The following is a 22,520-nucleotide window of genomic DNA, read 5'->3' as shown; positions in this document are numbered from 1 at the left end:
TACCAACACATTTTGGAGGGGTTCCATATGTAGACCCAGGAATTTCTAAGTCAATTTTATTATTGCGCCAAGATAATTTAAGCAGGTCAGGGCCAAAATAAAAATTCAGGATGATGAAAATTCAGGATAATGAAATTTTATTATTGCGCCAAGATAATTTAAGCAAGTCAGGGCCGAAATACTTAATTGGGTCAAAAGCCACATTATGATCAAATGTCAACTTTGCGACAAGCGCAAACTCCCATGTTTCTCAAGGAGTCACCATTGGACAGTGGATCAACGCCAAAATGTGTCCATTCCCGTCATTAGGGTGAATTATCTCAATTGACGTAGTTTGTCAATTTAGGCCAAAGATTTGCAAGATTACACGCACAATCAAACCACTAGGTTGGCTATCGCTTGGGTTAGACTCAATCACCACCTTTCCGTCACGCGGTTACTTCTATAATAGAACAACAAAGCCATTGTCTTGGCTATCGTGTCGGTTAGAGAGAGAGTATAGAGAAGCTTACAACACCCATGTTCCTCATGACTCCAACAATGATTTGCAATGATGCTAGATTGCTCCATTATTCCAGCTCTCCATCGTAACGTTTCGCCCAGTTTTTCCTCTTTTGAGACGGTGTTTCCAAGTTGCTCCATAATTTCAATAATCTTCTTGTCACCTTTGGGTGCTTTTGGGATAATCAAATCGAGTGACTGCTATCAGGGATTGAGAAAATTATTGTTTTGTGAGAGAGAATAGCAAGTTGTTTTACACATTTTTTTTAGGTTTTACAAAATTCAAATTTAGCCCCTTTATTTTTCAAAAGAACCTTTTAATCTCATTAAATTTAATGTGGTTTAAGTCTTAAGCCTTATTTTAGTTTTTTCAAATTGCGTCTTAGATTTAATTGTACCATGAAAAATCAAGATCTCACATAACTAGTAAGAAGAGATGTGTTGTTACATTTAATATCAAAGTCAAGGTCATAGTGCTCACTGTGTGGAACTCGTAAGGACGTGAGCCTTTGTGAGGGCACAAGGACAAAACTCTAAATCTCAATTCACATAGAGAGAAGCAAAGTGAATAATATAACATGTGGAATTTCGAGACTAATAACAATTTGTTTTTCGAATTTCAAGATAGTATGAGATGGTATTGGGCCTGAAGGAAAAAGTCATATGGGCCAATATGAGCTGGCCCTAGCGGACAAAGTGTTACTAATGCGAAAAGACAAGCTATTTATATTATTTATATACACACATGTTAATATTATAATTTTACTTATTTTTAATGTAATTAACTTGAATAAGGTATATTAATATTTATATATAAAAATGCTAATTATAGATTGATATGAAAAGAACAAACATTTTATTCATAAAAGATTTCTAATAACAATAATACATTAATGTATGACATGATTGACAGAGTAAATCTTCCAACAAAATAGAAAATATACCCATTTAGTTATTATATATAAATATATACACAGACGAACAAATAGCTTGGAGATTTAAAAAAAATAAAAAGGTTTGAACTTTTATATATATATATAGATATATATATATATATATAGTCAAAGTAGGTCTATAAAGTCAAATTTTTTATCACTAATAAGGTAACTATTTTATTGACTTTATTAATTTTATATAGTCAAAATTTGTTTGTGAAGTCAAATTTTATCTCACATAATAAGGTAAGTAGTTAAATTGAATTTGTTAATTTGATTGATATATCTATGCATGTATTTCACTCAATAAAGTAAGTATCTAAAATTATTTAATTATTTTGTCTCGTATAGATGTATATGCCTCGTATATATAGAGCAAAACAAACTCCTTTCAAATTACATACTTGAAAACATAAAGTGATTAGAAAAAATTGAAAATATGACCAAATTCACTGCTACCATATTTGTTCTACTCATTTTGTTGGTTGCACTTGGTATGTGAGATTACTTTTTTTTTTTGTAATATATGGTGAATAACATGATCTAATAAATCTTTAAAATAATTTAGCTTGTTAAATTTTTATTGATAAGTATTATTTTTTTTCCTACTATCAATCACTATATGTGTGAATTTATTTTTTTTAACTTTGCGATACGCATTGATAAATTTTGCAGACAAAAAGGTAATATTCGCGACCAAAGAAAAATATGCAAGTTGGCTTTACAACGACTACGACATTTGCCTCAACAAGTGTCAAACTGATTGTAACCAAAAATACAGTGGCGAAGGGTTATGTGATTACGACAAAAGGCCATTTGTTGAGTGCGTATGTAAATATAAAGTTTGATATTGGAAAAAATTCCATATACATGCTACACACATGCATGTAAGCTTATATGCTTCGAATAAATCGATAAAAGAACTCGGTTTGTGGAAATATATATGTCACATATGACTGAAATATTTATATTCGAGTTTTTTGTTTTATTTATTAAATTTCTTATCCTCTAACCCTTTAATGCTGAACATGTTTCTTCGTGATTGATGTTGTTACGCTTTTCAACTTAATAGCTGGTGCAGTCAAATTAATGATATGCTTGATTTGTGAAAACAACCTTGACAAACTATTTTTAAACTCTCAAGAAATTGTTTTGACACTGCTTTAAACTCTTCAATAACATCAGAAAAACAGAACATCATAACTTACCAGACCACGTATATGTTCATTTTCATTGATAATTAAACGAAAGTCTAATGTCCTAAGTTTAATTTTTATGATGATAATTTGAATAAAACTTGTAATAGTAATACAATGTCATAAGCATATTTATATATGTCATGCTCAAATTCGGAAGAGCATCTTACAATTTTAATACCATGACTGCGTAGACATAGACGCAATATGCTATGATTCACGTGATCACTATATAGGTTGCCATTAATGTAATTGCGTTCTTATTTGCTAAACTCGGTCTAGACACAATGGATAATTATAAATTAAGAAGAGACGTAGTATGTTAGATGCCATGACTACTACATGAATCAGGGGACTTGATCTTTGACACATATGAAGGAATTGATAATTGACAACAAAGTAATTTAAATACAATAAAGATCGTGAAATCATAACCCTAGTACTTCAATCAGTTTCATTTTCTCCTACAACTCTTTCCGCTTTGTGGTTTCAAATTTTTTTCATAATTTTCCTTAAATTTATTCTTTGAATTTCAAAACTTGATAACCGTAAATTTTTTAGTCTTTTATTTCGATGATAATTGTAGTGAATTTTTGAATAAGAATAGACTAATATTCAATCCCCATGAGTATGATACTCGTATTTGCTATGCGGTACTAGTATTGATTCATGGACTTGTGAGTATAAATTGACTTTGGAATTCCTATAATATTAGTGGTTCAAAATCTTACATCAATGGGTATGTTTGATCGGGTTCATAGCAACACCACTCCACGTCCAAACAGTACTAAAGGGTGTCGGAAGAAGAATTATTGGAGTGTAGGCTAGGATGTTTGTCTTTTGGTGGGTCTTTGAATGAGTCTTGTGGTAAGTCTTCTATTTAATAAAATTATCATTTTGACTTATTCATGTTCCTATCCCAACCTATCTACATGATATGTTACACTATCAATATTACACTAAGTCAAATGAATAAACTGAATGAAACTTAGTCCGTGTAAGACTTGCCCTTTGGGTCCTTATTCGAGCCGAAAGAAATGGGCTACTAAACCTTATCTTTTTGTTGAATAAAAATTCAGGATAATGAAATTTTATTATTGCGCCAAGATAATTTAAGCAGGTCAGGGCCGAAATAATTAATTAGGTCAAAAACCAAATTATGATCAAATGTCAAGTTTGGGACAAGCGCAAACTCCCATGTTTCTCAAGGAGTCGCCATTGGACAATAGATAAATGTCAAAATGTGTCCATTCCCGTCGTTAGGGTGAATTATCTCAATTGATATAGTGTGTCAATTTAGGCCAAACATTTGCAAGATTACATGCACAATCAAGCCACTAGGTTGGGTATCGCTTGGGTTAGTTTCAATCACCACCTTTCCCCCACGCGGTTACTTATATAGTAGAACAACATAGCCACTGTCTTGGCTATCGTGTCGGTTAGAGAGAGAGTATAGAGAAGCTCACAACACCCATGTTCCTCATGACTCCAACAATGATTTGTAGTGATGCTGGATTGCTCCATGATTCCGGCTCTCGATCGTAACATTTCACCTAGTTTTTCCTCTTTTGAGGCGGTGTTTCCAGGTTAATCCATAATTTCAACAATCTCCTTGTCACCTTTGGGTGCTTTTGGGATAGTCAAATTGAGCGGCTGCTATCGGGGATTGAGAAAATTATTGTTTTGTGAGAGAGAATAGCAAGTTGATTTACACGTTGTTTTTTAGGTTTTACAAAATTTGAATTTAGCCCCTCAATTTTTCAAAATCACCTTTTAATCTCATTAAATTTAATGTGGTTTAAGTCTTGAGCCTTTTTTTAGTTAGGCTTCAACTAACTTCTTTTTTCTCTCCTCATGTCTGTTGGCAATTGTTTCACCGGATGATATCAATTCAATAAGTGGAGTGTTATCTTTGGTACAGATTGGCGTACCACTAGACTTTGAAGCATGGCTTGCAGACTCAGAACTGCCAGATTCACTACTAGGACTATCATCAGAGTCGTCAGAATCTGAAATTGGATGTTCCTTCTCAAGGGTTTTGTCACACCCCTCTCTCTTAAGGTATACTGAAGTGTAACTATACCCACAGAGACGTGACCGGCAGGGGACACCCCATCCCCCGAACCAATTCTCAAACCGATAATTAAACCCAATAAACATATGTAATAATAATAGTAATAACCACCTAAACCACCGGAGTAAATATACAACAACAGATCAGCAGAATATATCTACTCGATACCAAACCGTGTAATACACACAAAATACAATACCAAAATCCATGCCCTGCTAGAATAGTCGGCTCGAGGCTACACATCAGCTCATGCAACCCGTCCCTGACCACCATCACCCACACCAAACTCACCTGAAAGGGAATAAAGAAGAGGGGTGAGCCACAAAGGTCAGTAGAGCGTAGAAAGGAAACACCGATATCCAAAAAAATAAGAAATCCAGGAATATGATGCAAAATATGTAGTACAATAAATATACAATCATTGGCAACCCAATCAAGTAACATGGTAACCGATAAAGCTATACAGTACCGTAACCACAAACCCCAGCCTCCGAAAATCCATAATCCGTACACCAAAATCCATAATCCATAATCTGTGATCCATAATCCACCCCTGGACCCACCCTAATCCCCGTAGGGTGTCTCCCAGTCTAGGTCCACACCGAAACTGGATGAGGATCGGATATCCAGATAGCATAGCCTACACCAGAGAGCGTCCCCTGTGATGCACCTCATCTCAGACGGTCTATAGATACGTACCCTGTTTATTGTATAATCCATCGTAATCCAATATATTGGGCTCCTATACGGGCCTCATATTCTACATCAACCACCTCCAATCACCCCACTCCGAAAAACAAACGAACAGTAATAATAAAATATATGTAGAGGAGCTATAATTGTTTGATACATATAGCGAACAATTGTAGCATATGTTTTAAACTTCTAACTAACTTAATTAGTAATCCATTCCCCCCAAATTACTTCATTTTGGGACGAAAGAATTTTGACAAAAATTTAATGAAATCTTCCTTCCAAATCCCCTCAAATCTCTCCCCTTAATTTTTTATAAACTATCCAAACAAGGGAATTGGAATTGGAAGGAAACTTTATTTCTCTTCTTTTCCCTTTCCTTCAAATCCCTCAATCAAAACACACTCTTAATGTTATACTTCAGTGGTTGCGGGGGAAGGAAGCTTTCAACCCATGGGATTTATAGGAGTTCCACTTGCAATCATTGACGTGAATTTTTAGAAAGCGAATTATTAAATGTAAATGTTGGAACGGAAATCAAAGTTATTCATTAAAATGAGTCCAGCAAATTGGAGTACAAATCAATGATGTGGATTATTAAAAAAACAATCGGTCTGTACTTAGCAATTACTGGGTGCATATGTATCCCTTACATTTTATTGATTCAACCATATCAGCAAAATGCATTCTTCAATATATTTTGTTGTGCCAACAAAATTCCACCATGGTGTTGTTCTAAGAGGTGACTATGAAACCATGGTAAAAGCTCATTGCTCATTTCTCCTAAACTTGAAGGCAAATACAGAACTGGATGTTGGCTTTTATAGTCTCGTGGCCTTAGATGTTAGTATGATTTTCAATGATTTGATTTTGACCTTGCAACACCTCATGTCACTAGTTTTTAAGTATCTGAAAATTCAGTCTTGGAGGATGCATGACAATCCTGCATCAAATGATAACAGAAAACCTTCAACAAGAAAGACGTGCTGCATGACTTCTCTCTGCATGACAATCCTCACAACGCACAAGGAAGCGCGCTGGTTCTGGCTGAGCAGTTTTTTAGTGCAGTTTACAATATAGGTTTGGCAGAGGGTTCAAACTTCAAATAAAACAAGAAGTGACAATTTCCCCCTCCATGTATTCACTAATTAATTGTTGTTAGGATTGTTCACAAATCCATGTCTATGACATATACATGTTTGCATAATCCGATACAAGTACCTGTTATCATACACCAGATGCGCTTGATCCCATCACCAGCTCAAAATCAAAGGGATTGCACCTGGTACGACTGGTTATTATAAATAACATCATGACGGATTTTGTATCCATTTTGCATAACTCAAGGAACCTAGTATGAATCATGTCAATGTGATCATGGGAAAGAGTTCCCAAACTTGGGAGATGTAGTCTTGATGGGAGCCCAGATATCTGCACCATTGCTCTGCGCAACTCCAATGGTATAAGCAACTGGGACAAGACACAAACCTCTATTTCTCAAACTGCATTGCTCAACCTCCTGCAGGACAGTCAAAAAACCTTGAAACTTAAAGTCTGCCCATAGCGACAATTCAAATCATTCTGTCTCTTAACAGCGCCAGAAAAATGAAAAAGCATAAACTTCACCATATGTACTTATATATATATATATCAGAGAAGTTGTTTGGTAATATAAACCAAATCTATAGTGAAGACGTAAAAGAAATTCTGAGTACTATCCACAATAGCCATGGTTCTACCAAATTAAAATTCAAGGTTCTACAAAATGAACACTTCCTTACCGTTACTGAATTTCAGAATTATCAAAAGCTCGTGATTACCTGCATTTTAGCTGTCGGTGTACTTTGCAGATAAGGAGCACTCAATACCTGGAACCATACCACAATAAGTGATAGATCAGTTAAGTCTCTTAAGCCTCAAAACTGAAGTATGAGGTGGTCAAGTGTTTCAAGAAAGTGTTCTAACAACAAATGCAACCATCATGTCAACAGATGCATTCATATAGCTACCAAATATTGCCAAAGACCTGACATAATCTTAGTTTCTGGTATTTTGTGTCTGAACTTTATGCTTACTACAACATAACCAGACGATGAGCTGGTTGCGGACAGGAATAATATTTAAAGAATAGTGCTAAAATTTTAGACTAACAAGTCTTGAAAACAAACGGGGGCTCAAACTGTAATAACCCACCGCAGAACACATAGAAATGTAAAACGTTATTTTCTAAAGCAAAAAAAGTGAGAATGCAACAAAAATATTGAAGTCAGACGAGACAAGGATGTCAGGGCCAAAAGCATGGTTTGGCTAAAGCACGCACCTTGCTGATAAAGAAGCATGGTTAACCACTCTAATTGATTGGATACCACATTATGGTTGAAAATGCTTTACGATAACTACAAAATAAACTATGAATAGATGGGTAGTTCTGGCTGACAAACTATGCTGCATTTTTTGGTTTGTTATCCCATATGGGAAATCTTGTATCATCATAATCAAAATCCAAACATGTAGGTTACAGGAAATTTTGTAAACTTAGCTAGAAAAACACAAACCTTCACTTGTTCGTGAAGGAAACGTACATAATCCATGGCCTCGAGCAGGACAGATGCCGTATCAGTCTGCACATATCAAAATGCGCTAAAATCACAGGATCAGGGAAGTTCCAGTATGGGGTTCATAATCAAATTACAGGCACGAGCCAATATTTCTTTTAAGCAGGGGAGTGCATGAGAATATATGTTAATTCTCCAACAATGATTCAAACGCATTTAAAGCAGTTACCTTTCCATATGGTGAAACAAGCTGCTGTAGAGCCACTATTCGTTCACTAAGCTTCTCTTTCCTCTCCTGTAGCCAAAAGGCAAATTAGATACTACCATAAGAAAGTGTACAAAAACCACAATGTGTGGGTCTCCACTGCGGGAGCCTTGTGCTTACATCTTTTTTTAATGAAAAATGCACAAATCAGATGGCGGATTGAGAAAAATCAGCGCAATGATGAAAATTATCAAGTTTCGACCACCCAAATATAGTAGAGACGATGACCTACAAAGTAGGTAACTATTTTCCAAACCCAATTGACTATGAAAATTGACAAAGTCACATAAATTTCATGTGCAGTGATTCTTGACAGATTGATTAAGTTGTTTCATTCCAACCTAGGCATCAGTATCTTCAACCAAGGCCACAGTGATGGGACTTGGGAGCCTTACGAATGAACCAAGGAAGCAATTGCAACCAAAACCACTGGCAAATCACAAAACTGCCAAGATACATATACACGGCAACATACCAAACTTAAACAACAAACTGCAGTTAAGTCTGACTAAAGCTTAGCACGCTTTAAGAACTCAAGCTGCAATTGATAAAATAACATGTAAACCCAGGTGCATGCATCAAAGGAATGAGAAGACACAGCGAGGAAAACATAACAATGTTGAATACGAACCTTGGTTGAGATTGAGAGATCGCTTTTGTGTCGTTTGGATGAGAGTGAAGTAAAGTTGCCTTGATCAACCGACCAAGGGCCCCTCTTGTTTTCCATCATTTTTTCCCCCTAATCCTTGTTCTTCCTGGTACAGCAATCCAACAAAAAAATTAAGTAGCGTAACAGAATATATAGATGACAAAAGAAGGCCAAAGTTTAAACCAAAAGGGGAAAAAATCATTTCCACCCATTTAAGATAAACTTCCATTGAGAAGCAACCATTGCATTCCAGCCTATCACTATATAATCCTCAAAATTTCTATAATGGCTTTCAATTCGATTCAAACCATTACTTAAAATGAGAACATGCTCTTTCTAGTTTCTATGGATAAGAAACCAGCAAACACAGGTCTTAACATAAAATGTGGAAAATTAGCAGAAAAAATGTTCATAGGAAGTGTCAAGATACTATAGGGTTCTATACTTTCTCTTCTTCAACTTCTAGACATTTATAAATGAATCTCCACAAGGTTAAACAATAGAAAACTGAAATTCAACCCTATATTATTGATGTGTGTCACCAGTAGAGTTCTCCAACAAAATAAACCAGGAAAAAAATTCTGGTAATCTTGCGAGATGCTATTTTTATGAGGAAAGAATAGACATACTTATGAGAGTTCCCAAGAAAATAAAAACGTATGTGAATTGGTGGAAAGTAATAAAACTCCTACACAATGGTGGTTCTAATCTTCTCTCATAAAGGGTAGGTCACTGGTCAAGAGTTCTACTCCCACAGAACATTATTGTGAAGCATCCAGCATCCACGCACCAACACAAGGCAGCGATACCAAAAAATTGTAACGACTAACGAAACATCGAGGATCTAACAGAACCATTTTGTTCCAAGATGGTCTGATAATGTTTTATGTCCCTTAAGACGGTTTAATATTATACGAATCACACAACAAATACAGTACAAATATCGATTGTGCATATCATAAGCAAAACAAAGACATCCACTGTTTGGTCAGAAGTTAGCCTTCCATTCGATGCTTGGCTGGCATAATTAAACATACATACATACATACAATACTATAATCAAAAGTTTCACAATTATAAAACTAAAATAAGACATCACCCTAATCGCATAAAGGTTGGCCTACAAACAGACAATAGTTCTGTCAATCAATGAGAAGCATAGTCACCAATTCATCATCAAAAAATCAATAATAAAAACAATGCACAATGCAAATGATTGACAAACACAATCTCTTGGTGAATCCTCATCCTCCATCAAGACATTATTAAAAAAAAGGCATGATAAAGAACATAATCAATTGATTAATAAACAAGCATGCATTAAAGTATTCGTCATCAGAACATAATCAAAACTCTAGTATTTGAGGTCGTGATGATCTTCTGTGAGCCTGATAAAGAACATACTCTAAAAAATTATAAATATGATTATTCTTGTGGGTCCGTATCAGAAATTAGAGAACCATACATGAACCCAATATTAAAGTAAGTAGCCTCCGTAACAACCCATCCACCATTATTTTATGTCAAAAAGCATCCATCAATTAAAAAAAAAAACCCTACATTAAACAAATCTTATGCAGAAAACAAAACCTCCATCATTTCATGGTAATCACATATAGAAACCCACAATTACAAGGGACAAAAAAAACAGAGCACAGTAAGAGCAATTAGATTTTACAGTTCAAAAACAGTGCGATTAAAGATACAAAAGCACTAAAGTATAATATGTACATAGTGAGAAACAAGGGGATTAGAGTAGCTGAAGAACTCACCAAGGAATCAGAGTCTGCATTGGCAAACAAGCTCAAAAAAAAAATCTTCTTCTTCAAAGCGCCCAACACCGTCAAAACCCACCTCGAAAATCCCCCAAATTCAACAAATTTGTGGTCCAAAAGCCGTAGAAAATGGCTTCAATTGCAATTTTTGTCAACAAACTCAAAGTCTTCTCTGTCTTTAAAGATAGATAGAAGCTTTGAGCTATTTTTGTCAGTTTTTCCGACTTAAAGATGAAAACTTTATCCAAACAACCAAGCTCTTTCCATTCCTTCCAGGAATCAAACACCAAACGAAGCCTTTAGAGCACGAAATTGGTAAAATTTCACCAAAACAAGTGCAATAAAGGTGGAGACTTTTGAGTGATGTTGGAGAACTTGGAATGGCAAGGCAAAGGAACAGGGAGAGGGTGTTTTGGGGGGAGAGAAGGAGGATTATGAGCAGAGATTCTTGGAGCTTAATAAATAAAGTTCTGAAAATACTTTTTATATCTTAATTATAACAAAACAGTTTGTTTCTTTTTTTAAGAAAATAATATTTAGGTTTTGTTTTTTTATTTGACAGCTAATATCCAACCATGCAAAAAGAAAGTGGTTTGATTTAACCCAAGAGATGAAGTCATTCTTTGCGACTGTTGATACGAAAATGACGTCTGAACACAGAAACTAGCCCAGGCAATGCATGACCATAATTATTTATTTATTTATTTTGTAGTGAAAATTCAATTTTAGGAATATTTTACCATCTTTGGTTGTATTTTGGCGGGAATCATTGGGAGAATCAGTTTCTACATTCAGGCGTGCGGTTTCCTGAGGATGGGCTCCACCTAAGATTCTTCTCAATCTCTATCCCTTGTATATCAAAACCACGCTCCAATAAAACTAGGGGTGGGTCAAATTTGGTTTTGACTAGTATAACAACACATGTTTACTAAATATTTATATATTGGGATTCTAATTTGAATTAGATTTTCGACGTAATTAATTGATCAAACTCGAATTGGTTTAAATCCATACAAGTCAATCGGATAATAATCTAATATGGATTAAAGGTTCAGATAAGTTTTATGTGTTTGGACTCTGACCCAGTTTTAAATTGAACAAAAATTTTGTAGTTTCAATCCCGATTTCAAACATATAAGTTATATATTCAAACTTGATTTAATTCGAGTCAGATAAAGTTTTGACACTCCTTAAAAAAAAACTTTGTTACAATCTCTTACTGCATCAGCCGTTTAAATTTTCCAATTGACACATGTCATGATCTCTATATGTCCCATCGAACTCAAGGGTTGTTTATGCTGTGGGAGATCTAGGTGTGTTCTTCGTGGGTCCCCCAATCACCGATATCCCCCGTGCGCAAAAGTCCATGCAAGTGAAGGACGGATATCACTGATCAGAGTGGGACCCACGAGGTTTTGCAATTTGTCTGTTACTATGGGGCCCATCTTACGTGTCACTATAACTACTGTATGTATACGTATACAAATGCTCAACTACTACTAGCTAAATCATTTGAAAAAGAAAGGGAAAAAATTACTATTTGATTTAAAATTTTGATGAGAACTAAAAGTCTTGAATTATGGGGTAAGTATACTTAAAAAAATGTTTTTTTTGCATTATTCGAAATTATTATATTAAACTAGTATATTTTACGCTAATTATGTCCAATTTATCTTAAAAAGTTAAGAACATATTAATATTTTCTTTTGAAATATCAATTGAGAATATATTTTTTCTCATCGGGATCAAACTTTAGACACACATATATTTAATCCAATTGATTGTTAATTAAACCATCTCTCGTTGGTAAAAAAGTATTAATACTTAAGGTGATATACAAACAAATATAAATATATTAAACATAATATATTTACATGTATTTGTATTTTTTTCTAGTCATAACAAAAGACCCGGTAGTTGGTCAGCAACATTTGACTGACCTACCAGGAGGGGGGGTCTTGATTATAGCAGGAAAGTGGAGATTGAACGGTAATCATGGCAGGAAACAAGGCTAATCAATATTCCTTATCATGAAGAAATATTGGGATTAAGGAAAAGGACACCAACCCTTGAATTTGTTGCATTCTTTTTGTTGAAAATCTCAAACCCGACAAATATCATAAATATTGTCCACATTGAATTGTTTGGTTCCCATAAATACATCAGATCTACACGATTTTATTTTTTTAGGTTAAGAAAGTGGGTTAAGTCCAACTCATTTAAGCCTAGAAAAATATTTCTTATGTGTGATAGCGATTTAAGCAAAGTTATATACCACATCGGTTTGATGATTCTAGCATCTTCGATATTTGCATTTGAAACTCTCTTTGAAATGCAATGCCCACCCCTAAAGATAATTTTAAAAATTTTAATTAATTCATTAATCTAAGTATGATTATGACTTAATCGTCAACTAGCCAAGATCTTACCCCATCAAAAAAATTGGCATTTGCACTAGATATGTATAGTCAATGGACCCAAAAGATTTAGCAAGACTTATTTATTTTTTTAATTTGTATTAACTCATAACAATACTTATTTAAGTATCTGATGAAGTCAATTCCACAAGTAATATTTAACCAATATTAACAATCTGTCAAGATAAATTTTTTTTTGTTAATTTGTGAAGGGGTAATTGTATGTCTTTCTTAAATAGCATAATCACGCGTTTAGCTTTTATCAAGGGTTTTCTTTATTTTGAAATTCAAGCCAATCTTAAAATGTTCCATTTGTTTCTAAATTTTTTAATTTATTTCAAGTTGGTGCTGGAAATAAGTAAAAAAATAATTTACAATCTTGCGCTTTTTTTTATTTATTATTTTTCGAAAGATGCTCTAACTAATCTTAATGGTTATATTTTAATGTAGTTAGTTAAATAATGTCAAGAGATTGATAAGACCATTGACTAAGGCAAAATTAAACTTCTAACTCATCTTATTTGTTCTTTCATGTTCACTTAATCATCATGATCCGATACCCCTAAATATAATTGGAGACCCGAAAATTTACAATCAATGAAATGTTGAGTGAGATATTCGATGGACATCGATGTGGTGTTGGTTGAGGAAGTTTAGATGGTTAGGTAAGTTACCAGATGAACCTTGGGCTTTGATTGGGCCCAAGGTTCTTTGAGGAAGCTTCCTGGCAAGATGGGTTTCGAGCCTTTGAAGAGTAGATGAATCTTTTTGTGGACATGTTAGAGTTGGTTCTTATGGGTCTTGTTGAGTTGGGCTTTAGACTCTTGTGGGTTTAGTTGCCAATTGACTAGGGTCTTTGGCCTACCAAGCTCAACTTAGACTCTCGCGTGTTTAGGGTCGACTGGCTAGATCTTGAGTCATGAGTATGCTTGACTTAGACTCTCATGAGTGTAGTTGCCAATTGACTTGGGCTTTGGGCCTACCGCACTCAACTTAGATTATCATGAGTCTAGTGTTGGTTGAATCTTGGGTCATAGGCATGCTCGACTCAGACTCTCGTGGGTCTAGTATTGTCATTTCTAGATTTGCATGGGAATAATTTTTGGCCCATATAACAATCATTTAAAGACCAAACCAGAAAAACAATAATTATAATAACAACATACCTAAATTTGTAGAATAATTGGAGACATTTGTGAGTTGGTCGTTGTTAGGCAGGAATTGGGTTGATGGGGTGTGGTAAGTAGTATCCCCTAACAATAAAACACTGTTTTCCAGTATCAACATAGTCATGTTCAAAAAAGCAAAAACACAGTTAAAGATGATGAACATTACTTTTATGTTTGACAATGATGCACCTTTTTTAAAAAATTCTTATTATTCTTCTTAATTTTCTCTATGGAAGAGATTAATTAGCAGGAAGGAAGATTAGACATTTGATGCTCTGTTTTGTCGGAAGATCTTGCTTTTGATGATCTTTTTTATTTGAAAATGCATGTATTCTATGAAGATGGTTGGAGATTGTTAGTCATTTTTCAATCAAAAAAATCACGCTTATAGGAGAAAATTATAGCTTGATTGGTTTCTCATCCAAAGTATATTTGTGGGTCCTACCTGTTTGGGTTAGGGTTGAACTATCGTGTGTTTCCGGTCGACAGTTTTAGCTAGGGTTTGACCTTAAATTAAATTGTAAGATGTTTTATTATTTTGAATACAGGCGAGAGGATGGGGAGGCTCGAGCTTGAGATTATATGAGATACCATATATATAAGTATCATTTGAGTTACTCGTGATTCTCTGGTCATATGTTGTTGGATAGTGTATTTGGATGTTTAAAACTGCGCCAAAAAAAGAATATTGAATTCCTTCTACGATACGTAAAATGTTTAATTCCTTCAAATTCCTTCATGCCCCTCGGACATGGCTTAGCGTGTGTGTTTCAAAAAAAAAAAACTATTATATCCAAATTCTTAATAAAAAAGATGCAAAGATAAACCATTAACATTGGCCCATCAAGAAGGATCTAATGGATCTTTAGATCGTGTAAAGCCCAACCATTAACATTGACCCATTAAGGCATAAGACACAACCAAAAATCTAGAGTCCAATATATGTTCTAAATATATTGGACTTCACCGGTTTTGCAGACTTTCAATAGCTTTTTCCATTGCCATGCTCTCTGTTTTAATCACATAATTATGATGAATGTTACATCGTTTGCCCTTCTGAGAATATGTGTGCTTAGAATAATTGTTAATCAACAATTAGGAAAGCTTATGGAATAATAAATAATCATCAAACTCCACGATTATTACGAGAAAACTTAAAAGGAAGAAAAACCTCGAGTTTATAAAGCGATTAACCTTCAAACAATCCATCATGTATAAAAAAATGTTACAAAGAATAGAACCTGACTTCACTCACTCTATTTCTTTGAGGCTAAACCATATATTATATCTTCGAAGTTTCACTTTTTTTTCATTTCTGTCATTGAAGTTTAAAATTTTCCCCAAATATCTTTAATGTTTCAAAAAACAAGTGGTTTATGTCCCGACTCCGACATTCTGATGCATAGTTGATGGAAAAGGTTGACGTGACATATGTTTCCGGCAATTGCACCACATGTCATAATGTGTGACATTTTTCTTACATTACAAAATACACGCGGAATTGTAAAAAATGAACAAAAAAAATGGTTTTTCTGAAAACTCAATCTTGTCCTACATACAGAAGAAAGATCGCCCGATGCTGATGTAGAAGTCGACAACTTCATCTGTAAAAAGGGACTTTCTAAATTAACCCACTACTCTATTTACTTGATACACCCACTATATCTACCTATACCTATTTAGCCTTGTGATAACATTTAATGAACCCATGTCTTGTATTGTCTTGTCCTGTCATGTCTTGTTTTGTGTAAGATATATAAATATAAATTATTTTTTGGTGCTAGCTAGCTAATCGCTAGACATGATAAGACTTAGAGACTTTCTAAATGAATTATTTCACTCTTACTTGTCTCACACATGTATGTACATACACAGATACAATAATACACATATGCATGCATACAGACAAGCAATGTATCTGCCAATTTTTTGAAAAAGATTTTTGTGTTGTTAGCTATTTTAATGATTGGAATATTAAAATATAATTAATTAAGCCAAAAATAATCTTAAATTTTAAACCTTATATTCTAAACTCTATATTAAATCCTAAAACACTGAATTATAACTATTAAATACTAATAATACAAAAGTTTTCCTAATCTCAAAAGTCTTGGATATTTAAAACAAATTAGTTGCAAGCTCGCGCTTCGCGCGGCACATAATTAGTTTGGAAAATAAAGATTTTTGACAATTTTTTGATACTTTGTTATCATGATGAATAACAGAGCTTGAATTGTAGAAAATGGAGATAATTGTGAGATGAACAAATAACTACATACATTTTTCTTAATACGCTAAGAAATAATTTCCTAAGAGGGAGCAAGAAATTTGATGCATAAGGAAAAAATATTTTCAGAGTTTAACAATTCTTGTTTGCGTTGTTTTTTTCTCCAAAGTGACAAAGGTCATCAAGAAAATGTGTATGGATAACATTCTATGCATAGTAGTAAATGGACAAATCATGAATCCCATTCTAAACCTGAGTACTCAGTAGCGTCAACAGAGTGAAAATATGTGTCCCCATTTATTCATGCGACTAAAAGGTAAAACTAAAAGGTTTTTAAAAGTGGTGAAGTTTGAAGTGCAATACACTTTACAAAGATTTTAATTATAATGCGAGTACATTCAGTAGCAAGATAATAGCACTGCTATATATAACATGACATTATTGAATTGTAACATATGATTGATCACATGAGCCAGAAAAGGCGTGATGATTATCTTAACACAACTTCAATTTTATTTTATTACATGTGGCAAAAGTTTGAGCCATACAAAAGCAGATGTCATAGCTTCTAAAACACTTTAGTATTTTGTAATACTTTTCCACAATTATTAGCATTGATTTTCCTACATTAACATCTTTAATATTATGTTTATTTAATTTTTGGTAGGTCTTTATTATTAGCATTGATGATTTTTCCATAATTAAGGGGGAGTTTTTTACCCCTCTCTTTGCTATTCTCTACAATTCAAGGGGAAGCATCCTTGAGACCTTCACTATATATATATATATAAATTGATTTATTCAAACATATTAACACATGTTACATTCCTAATCTTCCAACACAATGGTTTCAGAAGGAAACCTAGAACGCATATACTGCATGAACGCATCAATTCGCTACGCATACGGGGTAGCCCACGCAACTACGCAATCATGTCTGAAGTGAACCCATTGAGGCATAATGGCAGGCATCAGGTAACCATTTGTCAATGCAACCTAGACGTAGTGATTATTATTTACGTACTCGATAGCGATAGCAACATGTTGATACGACGGTGGTGGAGTATATCACATTGAACTTTGAAGTAATCAAGAGACCCATGTCTGGCATGGTCATCCAATGCTCAATCGGTGCTCCTCTATCTAATGCAAAAAAGTCCAGTGAGTTGTAAACACGAGTCCACTGGTCATCACTATTAAATATTGCAACATACTGTGTCCTAAATATGTGCAACTCTTCTATTAAGTTATAACGGATAGTTGCCCATGCATCTTCGTGAAGACCAAGACATACAGCAATCCCCCGAAATCCACAATTTTCATTAGGTTTTACGTCTTGTACATCCATAATGTAAGGATGCAGTATAGGTGGAAACTGACGAACAGTTGTAAATAGAGGAGCAATTGTGTCTCGCTGGTTCTTGAAATTGGAAAATATCTGGCTCAACAAACTCAAATGTAGCCGTATTAGCACGAGTGGATATATCTTCAATATTCTTCAAGTTGGGGCCTCTAAATGAATAATTGTTTTTGCTTGGTTCCCGAGAATGAAGGGAATCAGGCTCAATGAATACTAACGTAATGGATTAACACAAGTATTTGTTGCAACTTTTTTTTTTCGGGGAGGGGCGTCCACGAGTGTTTATCTTAACAGCAGGTTCACGAATTGAAGTTGTTAATGGTGTGATTATCTCCCTCAACTTCCTTAAAAGACAGAATTTACTATGCCTTGATTGCTGCTTAAATGGTTCCATGAACACTTGCAGCTCGACGTCACAATCGATGTCATCGTCTTGAAGAGACACACACGGTGATAAGTTAAGTTTCCTCCAAAATTTATCTATGGAATCAATTGGTATGGGATGACCATTGTTCAAATATATTGCTTGCTCGTGTGCACATGGCAGTCCGTAGCTCGTCCAAAGTCGACATCCACATTTGTGGAAAAGTCGACATCCACATTTGTGGAAAACTTCTCAGCCATCGTTATACCACTCAAATTCCTTCAAAATCAAATGCAAGGCGCTGCTTGAAACGAAACCACATAATTCCTGGAAGTGCGGTATATTGAATCGATGTTGGATGATAGTTATGTCCTGTGATTGGATGACTTGGTGAATAAACAACAGCGATGTCTCCAAATATGACTATGATGACTCCAATTATCGTTTCAACTTAGCATGCTGACTCTCGACTCTATTAGTTGTCTGGTTTCCAAAATACAGATATCTATCGGTCCAGGCGAATATAAACATCTCCTTATATGGTGTCAACCATACATCCTTAAGATAATTAATCATAACTGAAAAAAGTTTTGTAACACTACCTCAAGGTTTGCCAAATTACACATATACGCATTCTCAGTTTCAGATTCTAGCAACATATTCCACATTTTGTAGAATGCATTCCAAGATTTGTTGTCTAGTGCCATTTACAGAGTAATTTCTTAGCCTCGGGAAATAACTAGGCAGATGCATTCATCAAGGCCAACTCTCTATCCGTGACAATAACTCGTGGACCAGTGCATCCATCCATTGTTAACTGCAGACACCTTAAAGCCCAAGTATAATTGAGCACTTTTTCTGAGTGCATGAACACAAATGCTATGCAAAAAGTCATATTAGTTGCAGTCACGTCGACAATCTCAAGGAGAGGCATCATGTACTTGTTTGTTTTATATGTTGCGTTCATCAATAACACGTGCGGGAATGCACGCCATCGCTCTAATGATCCTGGATGTGCGAAGAATAAATCTTCAAGCTCATTGGTTATAGCATTTGATAGACTCTTGAAAATGTATCATTCACGTTGTAGGAATGACATGACAACTTGTATCTAGGTTTTACCAGCTTTCTCTACAGTCCAAAATTTTTGGCGCACACTGTATATGGTCCTAATGGTAGACACGGTGTCCAGATTTCGCTTCTTCAACGATGTCAAGATATCTCGTGGCTTCACATTTTTCGTAGACATATGTACCATCAACTGGATTTCGAATTCAGAGAGGTGACTGGGGTATGGATGTCCCTTCATATATGATGCAGGGGCATGGTTATGTGTTCCACATACCACCCTTGCCATCCAGTCATCACCCGCTCGCATTTTCACCCCTTTCACTCTGAAAGGACAATCAATTTTTTTTGTGCCTGTAACCTTCGTGGAGGTTTTCTTGCTCTGTACGTGCCACCGTGATCACATTGGAACAACAATCTATGAATCTTCCCGATTAGACTAGTCTCTGACCTTTTAATGACAATGATATATCCTAAATTTCGTCCAATATTTTGAATCCAATCAGTTAGAGATTGGCGTGAATTGAATACATGAAAATGTATTAATTCGGTTAGAAACTAACAACTTTTTATTAAAAATTGACAAAATAAAACATATATTAATTGAGTTAAATATCATATCATGTTGGTGGAAAATTCGTTTGTAACATTTTCGTATTCTTGTTTTATTTCGTTTTTGAGAATATTATCATGACAATAATATAAATTCACATATGCAATTAATGAAAAATATTTCCTGAAACAATTAAAAAGTTGAATATTTACCTGATCACTTGAACCACTTGACAATCGCAAATCATTGACCCAAATCCTCAGTTGATCCAAATTCATATCTTCTGTTGGTATGTATATTGCCAAGAAGAACCATACCTATGTATAGATAGACTAATACATAACGTACACAGGTTTGAGGAACTAAAGAGACACACTTTAACAGAGAATATATTCCTTAGAACTAAAGTTGACACTTGAGTTGACGGGTCCCTGCAAGTGTAAACGTTAACAAAGACACACGTGTGTGAGACAAGTAAGAGTAAAACAATTAATTTAGAAAGTTCCTAAGTCTTATCATGTCTAGCTGCCTAGCTAGCTAACACCAAAAAATAATGTATATTTATATATCCTATATAAGACAAGACAATACAGGACAAGACAAGACAAGACATGAGTTCATTGCATGTTATCACTAGGCTAAATAAGTATAGGTAAATAGATTGGGTGTAAACGTTAACACCCCCGTAAAAATTAAGCCCCTTCATCTTTTTTGTTCTTCTCTCCCTCTGTAACAAACACAATAAACAACAACACTTTATCTTTCTAAAACACCCCTCCCTCCTTCTTTCTCTCTTCTTATCCTCTATTATAAGTCTAGAAACTCAAAGCGTGGAACGAGATACCTAGTTCTCATTGTTTCGTCATGGCATTAATGAGTTTTTCCTACATCAATTTGGGGTTTGGTTTCCACCTGGTAATTTTGGTTTAAATGAATTTATTTTCGAGTTGGTTTTTTTGTTCATTATAAAACAAGGGCAAAAAAATTGTCTTCTGTTAAGGAGAACGAGTAGATGTCTGGCTTTCTCTCTCTTTTACAAACTCTCTACTTAAGTGGACTTGAATATTTTCTGCTAGGATGTGGAGATGAGATTCGTTTTCGATTAGAGCTTGTTTCTTGGAATGCATCAGAGAGAGAAGTTTGCGGATTAGATGGGAGTTGGGTATTTGCTTCCTTGAACACATCAGATCTTAAATATTTGCTTAAATATAAATCAATTGTGGCCTACTTCTGAAATCACATTCGAAAAGTTGGAAAAAGAAAAGGTACACAACCTCTGCACCCATATAATTGAAGAGAGGCCATAAGCAAAAACTCTTCTTCTCTTCAAAGAAGAAGAAGAAAGCAATTTTTTTTTTTTGGAAAATTAGGCATTAGAGCATTCACAACAATGCATTTTTGTTGTCCAATGGAGGCATTTTATTGTCTAAAGTAATAGCTCATGAAAAAAAAGGATGTACAATGGATGCATTTTGTTGGGGCAACCATGTAGCCATGGAAGTTGGTTGGCCTTGCAAATGGCATATTTGGTGGATCCCATATGATACACACACATATTTCACACATTTTTCTTGGACTGCGTCTCATCTCTATTACACAAAAATAAACCAGCAAATTTATACCACTGTACCAATCTTATTTCCATCCTCAGCTACATTAGCAAAACACGTCTTCCAATACAGTCACATAAGCAAAACACAAATCTCCATACATTACCCATATCCCAACAAAAAAAACCACCATTGTGGTTGCTCGGGATTGTTGATGAGTTTGCATTTATTTTAAATGATATGGATTTTTTTTCTTACAAAAAATGACATGTGTATGTTAAATTTTCATTTCAATTGCCACGCAAGCAATTTCTGTCAACTACACAGTCTGAAAATGGGCATCAGGACATATTTGGGTTGGTTTTAGTAACATTAAGGATAGAATTGAGAAATTTTAAACTTTAAGGACATAAATGAGAAATCATTGAAACTTCAAGGACATAAAATATGATTTAGTCATTTCTTTGAATCACATTGTATCTAGTGTATGTTTCACATAGCAGGAATCCACCTTCCTGTGAATCTCTGGTGTACATGTGGACCATACCTTGACCGTCAGACGTCTAATTGTGTCTATAAATATCAATTGGTGACAACTTCATACTTGCTCGTATGGGTTGAATGACACATACGAGCACACACTTGCATCGTAATCCCTGTTACGACATATGATGCGAAGGGTTCCGAGTTTTAAAAGGGAAATTTGAAGTACTGAGATTTCAGCTGTTGATAAGATCCAATGACTATGATTTTATATTTTAAGATCGCATAAGAGAGAACATGTACACATTTGATAGATTCATTATAGGCCAAATGTCATAGACTTTCCCTGTGATTGAGACCATTTCTACATGAACCCATTGTTTTGAATTTGCAAAAATTACACCCGTTGTGCTTTGATTTCGTGTTATCGCAAGTACCTCCGTCCTTTGACTGTCATTTGATTGATTGTGATAAAACAATGTCGTTTTAACTTAATAAAATTAAAAAACAAATAAAATTTTTGTTCACTAAAATCTCCCAAAATTTTCTCAATTTCCTAAAATCTCTCAATCTCCCCACCACCCCCCACCCCTCCTCCGCCACCTTACAAACTTTGCTGTTCACATCCTCTACCGGAGTTAGACTTTTCATCTTCCTAAAAAATCCGTACCCTTTATTTCCTTCTA

General features: G+C 34.7%; 2 protein-coding genes across 4 annotated transcripts; both read right to left on the bottom strand.

Annotated features, from left to right (window-relative positions):
- Positions 1-6,505: 6,505 nt before the first annotated feature.
- LOC120006643 (transcription factor bHLH153-like) lies at positions 6,506-11,073 on the bottom strand. 3 transcript variants are annotated; one of them, XM_038856761.1, is made up of 6 exons: positions 10,641-11,066; positions 8,851-8,974; positions 8,184-8,249; positions 7,955-8,020; positions 7,220-7,267; positions 6,506-6,918 (listed from the first exon to the last, which is right to left on the bottom strand). In XM_038856761.1, exons 2-6 carry the CDS (start codon positions 8,947-8,949, stop codon positions 6,775-6,777), a joined length of 423 nt encoding a protein of 140 aa, XP_038712689.1. In that variant the 5' UTR covers positions 8,950-8,974; positions 10,641-11,066; the 3' UTR covers positions 6,506-6,774. The 3 variants fall into 3 exon arrangements, with proteins under 3 accessions (XP_038712689.1, XP_038712690.1, XP_038712691.1); XM_038856762.1 differs by lacking the exon at positions 10,641-11,066 and adding an exon at positions 9,561-9,647; XM_038856763.1 differs by lacking the exon at positions 7,955-8,020 and having other exon boundaries at positions 10,641-11,073.
- A 7,846-nt stretch (positions 11,074-18,919) lies between these two features.
- On the bottom strand, positions 18,920-19,558 carry LOC120006009. Its single transcript, XM_038855886.1, has 2 exons — positions 19,303-19,558; positions 18,920-19,188 (listed from the first exon to the last, which is right to left on the bottom strand). Exons 1-2 carry the CDS (start codon positions 19,556-19,558, stop codon positions 18,920-18,922), a joined length of 525 nt encoding a protein of 174 aa, XP_038711814.1.
- Between the last annotated feature and the right edge of the window lie 2,962 nt (positions 19,559-22,520).

The sequence above is a fragment of the Tripterygium wilfordii genome, chromosome 9, assembly GCF_013401445.1.
Source record: "Tripterygium wilfordii isolate XIE 37 chromosome 9, ASM1340144v1, whole genome shotgun sequence".
NCBI classification, from domain to species: Eukaryota; Viridiplantae; Streptophyta; class Magnoliopsida; order Celastrales; family Celastraceae; genus Tripterygium; species Tripterygium wilfordii.
Note: the sequence above shows the minus strand (reverse complement) of the source record. Positions and strands in the feature narration are given on the sequence as shown.